This window comes from Lampris incognitus, chromosome 9, assembly GCF_029633865.1.
Source record: "Lampris incognitus isolate fLamInc1 chromosome 9, fLamInc1.hap2, whole genome shotgun sequence".
In the NCBI taxonomy this organism is placed as follows: Eukaryota; Metazoa; Chordata; class Actinopteri; order Lampriformes; family Lampridae; genus Lampris; species Lampris incognitus.
Window position 1 is genome coordinate 56,862,575 of NC_079219.1, and position 10,123 is coordinate 56,872,697.

General features: G+C 55.9%; 2 protein-coding genes across 2 annotated transcripts; one reads left to right on the top strand and one right to left on the bottom strand.

The window, feature by feature from the left end:
• Positions 1-2,216: 2,216 nt before the first annotated feature.
• s100t (S100 calcium binding protein T) lies at positions 2,217-8,243 on the bottom strand. The gene is made up of 3 exons (XM_056286539.1): positions 8,175-8,243; positions 3,225-3,390; positions 2,217-2,395 (listed from the first exon to the last, which is right to left on the bottom strand). Exons 2-3 carry the CDS (start codon positions 3,384-3,386, stop codon positions 2,231-2,233), a joined length of 327 nt encoding a protein of 108 aa, XP_056142514.1. The 5' UTR covers positions 3,387-3,390; positions 8,175-8,243; the 3' UTR covers positions 2,217-2,230.
• LOC130118600 (collagen alpha-2(V) chain-like) lies at positions 4,601-7,553 on the top strand. The gene is made up of 2 exons (XM_056287042.1): positions 4,601-4,640; positions 4,750-7,553. Exons 1-2 carry the CDS (start codon positions 4,601-4,603, stop codon positions 7,551-7,553), a joined length of 2,844 nt encoding a protein of 947 aa, XP_056143017.1.
• Positions 8,244-10,123: the final 1,880 nt, after the last annotated feature.

Sequence of the window (10,123 nt, forward strand, 5' to 3'; positions counted from 1 at the left end):
CCCAAACAAATCCCTAGCAAGTGTGAAAAGCCTATCAGAGACCTGTGAAAACTGTTGGCTGCACGACTAGACACAAAATGCTGCCGGTTCGTCTCCCTGCGAGCTTTTCACCTCTGCCTTCTTCTTCTTCTTCTTCTTTTGGGCTCTTTTCTTTTATCCTTTGTCCCATCTTTTTAACCCATTCCGTCGTGTGTCGTCCCCCACCCCCACCCCATCTTCCACACCCGACCTTCATACTGTCTGCTCCTGTGCATACCTTAACCGCTCTAATAAAGGTTGTAGGGTTCAGATAAGGGTGTCTGTGTTCATGGTGCGTTTTTCCAGGGGAAGTCGACGCGCACATGGATCACACGAACGTCTGCGTGCGTGGGCGCTGCCCGAACCCGCCATTAATCTTGCACCACAGGATATAAGAAAGAAAGAAACATTCCTGGCTTTCTAATATTAATGCTGCTTAACTTCCTTCACACACACACACACACACAAACGCACACACACACGCACACAGGGCTCTTCCCTCTAGGAAGCAGGCTTAGTCAAGGTCATACAGAGTCCCTACTATTCAGCTTTCAAAGACACTTTGTGGATGTGGGAACCAGAGCAGCAGTTGATACTTGGTTGTACGTTGCGGTACAGTAGTATAGTAGTATTAGTATAGTAGTATAGTGGTATAGTACAGTAGTATAGTAGTATAGTGGTATAGTACAGCAATATAGTGGTATAGTACAGTGGTATAGTAGTATAGTATAGTTGTATAGTGGTATAGTACAGTAGTATAGTAGTATAGTACAGTAGTATAGTAGTATAGTGGTATAGTACAGCAATATAGTGGTATAGTACAGTAGTAGAGTAGTATAGTATAGTGGTATAGTACAGTAGTATAGTAGTATAGTATAGTGGTATAGTACAGTAGTATAGTAGTATAGTATAGTGGTATAGTACAGTAGTATAGTAGTATAGTGGTATAGTACAGCAATATAGTGGTATAGTACAGTAGTGTAGTAGTATAGTGGTATAGTACAGTAGTATAGTAGTATAGTGGTATAGTACAGTAGTATAGTGGTATAGTACAGCAGTATAGTAGTATAGTGGTATAGTACAGCAGTATAGTAGTATATGTTGTACATAAGCAGCTGTCGTTAACCACTAACAAACAGCTCCGCTAACACAGACCTATTTGAATGCGACATCAATTTGCAAAATCTCAGAATCATCTGACGGTCTAGAAGATGCCAGCGACCACCCATGGATGTGTTCTCCACATCCCACCATGCACACATTCACCGCTGATACACCGCGATGCGCAAATCACATCCCAGACAGCAACCCGGATGTGGGCCACTTCAAGCACCGACGCAGCACCGCTGGTCTTCTTCTGGTCCTGATAAAACGGACGTGAGCCTGAAGTGGCCCACATGTGTAACAGCAAATATGGCCCAGATATGCCAAATCACATGTGGGGCCTTTTTGTGGCAAAGATGCGGCGCTCTGGGCAACACGTGATCCGATGTGGCCCTGAAGTGGCCCCGTGTGGTAAATGGTGAATATGGCCCAAATATCACACAACAAATATGGCCCACCTTTGGCAAATACGTGTCACATGCGGCATTGCCATGGCTTGGTTCTGGCCCAGATCTGGCAGACAAGAGCGGACCGCCCAGGTGCCGTCACTCCACGCGGTATGTGGGCCGGATGAAAGTGTCGAGTTTACTATCTGGGACGGAGGGTAACGCAACAAACGTTAACACGATGGAACGTTGGGCTTAAACGGCCCTCTGCTGCCCCTTGGCGTCCGTTGCGTGTAACCGCCCCTGCGTCGGTTCAAGAATGAGGCGCAGCAGAAACCAGCGAGTCTTGTTTGGGGTTAAATGTGGTGTTTTATTCTGTCCAGGAGAGACACAGCTTATGCATGAGCGACCATACAGGGTTGACAAAACCAAAAGGAAGAGAGGCGTGTTCCCCACCCCGACAGCCACGGCTGTGGGGACGGGCTCGAACTCACCACATGTTCACTCTGCGCTGGGAAAAAAACAACCAATCTGTGGTGGACTGACAGGACACCGCACACAAATACACGTGCACACAAAACGCACGAGGCAGTGGACTGACAGGATCTGACGTTGCTGTGGTGGATTGACAGGAAGTCGGTGGCGTGCGTGCGTGCGTGCGTGCGTGCAAATGTGTGTGTGTGTGTGTGTGTGTGTGGTGTGTGTGTGTGTTCTTTGTGCGTTCACTTCTTCTTCTCCGATTTGTCGTTGTACTCCAGGAAAAAGTCGTTACAGGCCACAGTTAGAGCCCCGACCAGGATGATGAACTCGGTGAAGTCCACCTCACCGTCGTTGTTGGAGTCCAGGTCTCCCATCACCTTGTCCACCGCCTCCTTGTCCTGGGCGTTCTGCAAGCAGGGCGACCACAGGATGTGAGCAAACGAGGGGATGCGAGAGGCTGCATCGTATCGTCACAACGCACGTGACTGGGACCCAATCAGAGGAGCAGATTTAATATATTCATTTATTTCTACCTGGTGTGTGTGTGTGTGTGTGTGTGTGTGTGTGTTATCGTTCGGCGATATTGAGAGGACCACTCCCCAGATTGCCAAATTGCTGTGAACCCGGACCCGTCCCACACCCGACACCTTCATCCGGGCCCATATACCGTGTGGAATGATGGCACTTGGGCGGTCCGCTCCTGTTTGCCAGATCTGGACCAGAACCGAGCCCATAGCGATGCCGCATGTGCCACCTATTTGCCAAAGGTGGCCCACGTGTGATGTGGCGTATTTGGGCCATGCTTGCTGTGATAGACGTGGGCCACTTCAGGCTCAGGGCCGTTTCGTCAGGGCCGGAGGAAGGCCGTCGGCGCCGCGTCGTTTGCCCGAAGTGGGCCACGTCCGGACGCCGTCAAGCTTTTTAAACGTAGGAGTAAGGTCATGTGGCCGGTCCGCACTTCTTCAGGGGGGGTAGTTTAAGGGGAGGATTTGGTTTGGGGGTCCGAGTGAGAATTAGGATCAGGCTAAAATGACGGTTAGGGTTCGAATTAAGAATATGTCGGAGGGTTGTTGTCAGGGTTACGGGCGGAGAAAGTCATATAATCACCGAGGGTCCTCACAAGTATAGACAAACGAGCGAATCTGTGCGTGTGTGTGTGTGTGTGTGTGTGTGTGTGTGTGTGTGTGTGTGTGTGTGTGTGTGTGTGTGTGTGTGTGTGTGTGTGTGTGTCCTCACCCCCAGGTAGTTGCCCAGCTCCGTGGTGAGCATCTCTTTGAGCTCGGCCCTGCTCAGTGTGTACTTGTCCCCCTCGTTACCGGAGTACTTATGGAAGGTCTGGATCATCAGCTGCATGGCGTTCTCCAAGGTGGAGGCGTTCTCTGAGTTGGGGATGGACATTTTGCTGGGAGCACAGAGAGGAAGAGAGAGAGGGGGGGGGCGAGAGAGAGGGGGGAGGGGGGGAGAGAGAGAGAGCAATAGAGACAGAGACACAGAGACAGAGAGAGAGTGAGAGAGAGAGAGAGAGAGAGAGAGAGAGAGAGAGAGAGAGAGAGAGAGAGAGAGAGAGACAGAGACGCAGAGAGAGGGGGGAGAGAGGGGGGGCAAGAGAGGGGGGGAGAGGGGGAAAGAGAGAGAGGGGGAGAGAGAGAGAGCAATAGAGACAGAGACACAGAGAGAGAAAGAGGGAGAGATACAGAGACAGAGACAGAGAGCGAGCGAGCGAGAGAGAGAGAGAGAGAGAGAGAGAGAGAGAGAGAGAGAGAGAGAGAGAGAGAGAGCGAGTGAGAGAGACAGAGAGAGGGGGGAGAGGGGGGGAGAGAGCGAGCAAGAGAGAAAAAGAGGGCGAGAGAGCAAGAGAGACAGAGAGAGAGAAACAGAGAGAGAGAGAGAGATACAGAGACAGAGAGCGAGTGAGCAAGAGAGAGAGAGAGAGAGAGAGAGAGAGAGAGAGAGTGAGAGAGAGAGACACAGAGAGAGAGAGGGAGGGGGAGAGTGAGAGGGGGGGAGAGAGCAAGAGAGACAGAGAGAGAGAAACAGAGAGAGAGAGAGAGATACAGAGACAGAGAGAGAGCGAGTGTGAGAGAGGGGGAGGGAGGGAGCGAGAGGGGGAGGGAAGGAGGGAGGGAGACGTATGAGGAAGAGAGGAGGATAGAGGAGGAAGGACAGGTCATGTCAGATACCCCGGCTGCAATTTCTGCTCCGTCAAGCATGGAAGAGAAGTCCGCTGCAAATCAATACGCGCGAAGGAAAACACACACACACACACACACACACACACACACACACACACACACACACACACACACACACACACACACACACGGGTGACACACAATCTCACTTCCTGGATGAGTGATGCACATCTGCTCAGACAATACACGTTAAAAGCCAACCACCACCCCCCACCTTCTTCCCCACCTCTCCCTTTACATCTCTCTCTTTCTCTGACAGACAGACAGGCAGGTAGACGGACAGGTAGACAGACAGGTAGACAGACAGACAGGTAGACAGACAGGTAGACAGACAGACAGGTAGACAGACAGGTAGACAGACAGACAGGTAGAGGGACGGTGTGCTACACACACACACATCATTTCTGATGGAGTTATGTCATGGCTCACAACAGGGAAAAGCATTTTAGAGACAAAAAAGGTCTTTCGGTGGAGGCTAAAACCGCCCCCCCTCCCCCCCTCCCGGGATTCAGTCACCCCCCCCCCCCCTCCCAGGATTAAGTCAACTTCAGCATCCGTTTACTGATCAGCGGTGGTCTTCCTCTCTGGCGGCGTTTCTAATACGGACTTGATACGGAACCAATCCGATGGCCGACCTGCGAGCCGCAGGCTGTGGTGTGGGGGACCAGGGAGAGTCAGGAGACACCGGGCAGCCAGACAGGCTGTGGCGTGGGGGGACCAGGGAGAGTCAGGAGACACCGGGCAGCCAGACCTGCAGGCTGTGGTGTGGGGGACCAGGGAGAGTCAGGAGACACCGGGCAGCCAGACAGGCTGTGGCGTGGGGGACCAGGGAGAGTCAGGAGACACCGGGCAGCCAGACAGGCTGTGGTGTGGGGGACCAGGGAGAGTCAGGAGACACCGAGCAGCCAGACAGGCTGTGGTGTGGGGGGACCAGGGAGAGTCAGGAGACACCGGGCAGCCAGACAGGCTGTGGCGTGGGGGGACCAGGGAGAGTCAGGAGACACCGGGCAGCCAGACAGGCTGTGGTGTGGGGGGACCAGGGAGGGTCAGGAGACACCGGGCAGCCAGACCTGCAGGCTGTGGTGTGGGGGACCAGGGAGGGTCAGGAGACACCGGGCAGCCAGACCTGCAGGATGTGGTGTGGGGGACCAGGGAGAGTCAGGAGACACCGGGCAGCCAGACAGGCTGTGGTGTGGGGGGACCAGGGAGGGTCAGGAGACACCGGGCAGCCAGACAGGCTGTGGTGTGGGGGACCAGGGAGAGTCAGGAGACACCGGGCAGCCAGACCTGCAGGATGTGGCGTGGGGGGACCAGGGAGAGTCAGGAGACACCAGGCAGCCAGACCTGCAGGCTGTGGTGTGGGGGGACCAGGGGGAGTCAGGAGACACCGGGCAGCCAGACCTGCAGGCTGTGGTGTGGGGGACCAGGGGGAGTCAGGAGACACCGAGCAGCCAGACAGGCTGTGGCGTGGGGGACCAGGGAGAGTCAGGAGACACCGAGCAGCCAGACCTGCAGGATGTGGTGTGGGGGGACCAGGGAGAGTCAGGAGACACCGAGCAGCCAGACAGGCTGTGGCGTGGGGGACCAGGGAGAGTCAGGAGACACCGAGCAGCCAGACCTGCAGGATGTGGTGTGGGGGGACCAGGGAGAGTCAGGAGACACCGAGCAGCCAGACAGGCTGTGGTGTGGGGGGACCAGGGAGGGTCAGGAGACACCGGGCAGCCAGACAGGCTGTGGTGTGGGGGGACCAGGGAGGGTCAGGAGACACCGAGCAGCCAGACAGGCTGTGGCGTGGGGGACCAGGGAGAGTCAGGAGACACCGGGCAGCCAGACCTGCAGGATGTGGTGTGGGGGGACCAGGGAGAGTCAGGAGACACCGAGCAGCCAGACCTGCAGGATGTGGTGTGGGGGGACCAGGGAGGGTCAGGAGACACCGAGCAGCCAGACAGGCTGTGGCGTGGGGGACCAGGGAGGGTCAGGAGACACCGGGCAGCCAGACCTGCAGGCTGTGGTGTGGGGGACCAGGGAGGGTCAGGAGACACCGGGCAGCCAGACAGGCTGTGGTGTGGGGGACCAGGGAGGGTCAGGAGACACCGGGCAGCCAGACCTGCAGGCTGTGGTGTGGGGGACCAGGGAGAGTCAGGAGACACCGGGCAGCCAGACAGGCTGTGGTGTGGGGGACCAGGGAGGGTCAGGAGACACCGGGCAGCCAGACAGGCTGTGGTGTGGGGGGACCAGGGAGAGTCAGGAGACACCGGGCAGCCAGACAGGCTGTGGTGTGGGGGACCAGGGAGGGTCAGGAGACACCGGGCAGCCAGACAGGCTGTGGTGTGGGGGGACCAGGGAGAGTCAGGAGACACCGGGCAGCCAGACAGGCTGTGGTGTGGGGGGACCAGGGAGAGTCAGGAGACACCGGGCAGCCAGACCTGCAGGCTGTGGTGTGGGGGACCAGGGAGAGTCAGGAGACACCGAGCAGCCAGACCTGCAGGATGTGGCGTGGGGGGACCAGGGAGAGTCAGGAGACACCGGGCAGCCAGACCTGCAGGATGTGGTGTGGGGGACCAGGGAGAGTCAGGAGACACCGAGCAGCCAGACCTGCAGGCTGTGGCGTGGGGGGACCAGGGAGAGTCAGGAGACACCGGGCAGCCAGACCTGCAGGATGTGGCGTGGGGGACCAGGGAGAGTCAGGAGACACCGGGCAGCCAGACCTGCAGGCTGTGGCGTGGGGGGACCAGGGAGGGTCAGGAGACACCGGGCAGCCAGACAGGCTGTGGTGTGGGGGGACCAGGGAGGGTCAGGAGACACCGAGCAGCCAGACCTGCAGGATGTGGCGTGGGGGGACCAGGGAGAGTCAGGAGACACCGGGCAGCCTGACAGGCTGTGGTGTGGGGGACCAGGGAGGGTCAGGAGACACCGGGCAGCCAGACAGGCTGTGGTGTGGGGGACCAGGGAGGGTCAGGAGACACCGGGCAGCCAGACCTGCAGGATGTGGCGTGGGGGGACCAGGGAGAGTCAGGAGACACCGAGCAGCCAGACCTGCAGGCTGTGGCGTGGGGGGACCAGGGAGAGTCAGGAGACACCGGGCAGCCAGACCTGCAGGATGTGGCGTGGGGGACCAGGGAGAGTCAGGAGACACCGGGCAGCCAGACCTGCAGGCTGTGGCGTGGGGGGACCAGGGAGGGTCAGGAGACACCGGGCAGCCAGACCTGCAGGATGTGGCGTGGGGGACCAGGGAGGGTCAGGAGACACCGGGCAGCCAGACCTGCAGGCTGTGGTGTGGGGGACCAGGGAGAGTCAGGAGACACCGGGCAGCCAGACCTGCAGGATGTGGCGTGGGGGACCAGGGAGGGTCAGGAGACACCGGGCAGCCTGACACACGAGCCCTCTGATAAGGATGAAACCCTACGCCGGTGAACCAGAAACAAACAAACAGCTGAGACGGAACTGAAACCTGCTCAGAAGGGGAACTGAAGCTCCTGTTCGAGCTCAGACCGGATGGGCAGGAAACACCGGTGACATCCGTAACCCGCCGCCCCTCTTTAACCTCCACCGCCCGCCTCACACGCGAGGCCTCCCGCCCCCACCCGGCCTCCCCGCGGGGTCGGCGCCTTTTCGGGCGGCTGCAAGTCAGAAAGGAAAGGCGAGGCAGGAGCGTCGCGAGGGGGGTGGAGGTCGGAGGGGGACGGAGGTCGGAGAGGGTGGAGCGGCCGGACCGAAGACGGGGAAAAGGCGAAGAGACGACGAGTCCGCCTTCCGCCTCCGCACACGTGGGAGGACGCACACTCGCGCCAGTGCAAAAACACACATGTCACACGTGAAGTTTTGTGCGACGGCTCTGTGCTCACATAGACAAAGCTACCTGTGAAAGGAAACAAGAAGTCTAAAAGAAGAAGAAGAAGAAGAAGAAGGGAAACAGAAGAAGAAGAAGAAGAAGAAGGGAAACAGAAGTATAGAACAGAAAGCGACGCCCGTCTTCCCGTTGTTGTTTTTTTACCTGAGGTGGTAAAGCTCGGCCTGCCGGTCGGTTGGGAGAGCAAAAAGCTGACGGAGACTGATGAGGAGGATGCGGAGGTCAGCTTCTTAAATACATCTCTCTCTCCACCCGTGACCCCCCCCTCCCCCTCCTCCTCCTCCTCTTGTGACCCTCTTTCCACCTGTTGCCTCTCCCTCGCCCTCCCACCGCCCCTCCTTCTCTTTTTACGCATCCTACACCTGCCGTCCATTTAACGGATGCAGATAAGACCCGGCTCCCCCATCATAACGCCGCCCCCCCTCCCTCCCCCTCTCCCCCTCTGATGCTACTGTAACTACAGAAGGACATTAAGTAAATTGCACCGCCCACAGCATGACCACAAGCCCCCCAAACGCACCCCCGTGCACATTAAACGCAGGACTGTCCATTTTCAGCTGTCAGTCAGCTGGTCAGAGAAATAACTCAACGGGGATCAGAGAGAGAGAGAGAGAGAGAGACAGACAGACAGACAGACAGACAGACAGACAGACAGACAGACAGACAGACAGACAGACAGACAGACAGACAGACAGCAAGAGCGAGAGACAGAGTGAGAGGGAGAGAGAGAGCAAGAGTGAGAGAGAGAGACAGCAAGAACGAGAGACAGAGTGAGAGCAAGAGACAGAGTGAGAGCGAGAGAGTGAGCGAGAGTGAGAGAGAGAGACAGCAAGAACGAGAGCGAGAGAGAAAGAGACAAAGAGAGAGAGACAGACAGAGAGAGCAAGAGCAAGGGAGCGAGAGAGAGAACGAGACAGAGAGTGAGAGAGAGAGAGACAGACAAACAGAAAGACAGAGAGAGACAGACACAGAGCGAGAGAGAGAGACGGACAGAAAGAGAGAGAGAGAGAGCAAGAGCGAGAGAGTGAGAGAGAGAACGAGAGCGAAAGAGAGAACGAGAGCGAGAGACAGACAGACAGGCAGACAGGCAGACAGAGAGAGAGCAAGAGCAAGGGAGCGAGAGAGAGAACAGGACTGAGAGAGAGCGAGAGACATAGAGACAGACAGAAAGAGACAGACAGACAGAAAGAGAGAGCGAGAGAGACAGAAAGAGACAGACAGACAGACAGACAGACAGACAGACAGACAGACAGAAAGAGAGACAGACAGAAAGAAAGACAGACAGACAGAAAGAGACAGACAGACAGTCAGAAAGAGAGACAGACAGAAAGAAAGAGAGACAGACAGACAGACAGACAGACAGACAGAAAGAGAGACAGACAGACAGACAGACAAACAGAAAGAGAGACAGACAGAAAGAGAGACAGACAGAAAGAGAGAGAGAGACAGATAGACAGACAGACAGAAAGAGAGACAGACAGAAAGAGAGACAGACAGAAAGAGACAGACAGACAGACAGACAGACAGAAAGAGAGACAGACAGAAAGAGAGACAGACAGAAAGAGACAGACAGACAGACAGAAAGAGAGACAGACAGAAAGAGAGACAGACAGAAAGAAAGACAGACAGACAGAAAGACAGACAGAAAGAGAGACAAACAGAAAGAGAGACAGACAGAAAGAGAGAGAGAGACAGACAGACAGACAGACAGACAGACAGACAGACAGACAGAAAGAGAGACAGACAGAAAGAAAGACAGATAGACAGAAAGACAGACAGAAAGAGAGACAGACAGAAAGAGACAGACAGACAGACAGACAGACAGACAGACAGAAAGAGAGACAGACAGAAAGAAAGACAGACAGAAAGAGACAGACAGACAGTCAGAAAGAGAGACAGACAGACAGAAAGAGAGACAGACAGACAGACAGACAGACAGACAGACAGACAGACAGACAGACAGACAGACAGACAGACAGACAGAAAGAGAGACAGACAGACAGAAAGAGACAGACAGAAAGAGAGACAGACAGACAGACAGAGACAGACAGAAAGAGACAGACAGACAGACAGACAGACAGACAGACAGACAG

Bases quoted from the DNA above. Each gene is read 5' to 3' on its own strand.
- s100t (XM_056286539.1), bottom strand. From the start codon at position 3,386: ATGTCCATCCCCAACTCAGAGAACGCCTCCACCTTGGAGAACGCCATG. The intron at 2,396-3,224 runs GTGAGGACACAC...CCCTGCTTGCAG, and splicing joins AGCTGGGCAACTACCTGGGG to AACGCCCAGGACAAGGAGGC.
- LOC130118600 (XM_056287042.1), top strand. From the start codon at position 4,601: ATGGCTCACAACAGGGAAAAGCATTTTAGAGACAAAAAAG. The intron at 4,641-4,749 runs GTCTTTCGGTGG...TTTACTGATCAG, and splicing joins GCATTTTAGAGACAAAAAAG to CGGTGGTCTTCCTCTCTGGC.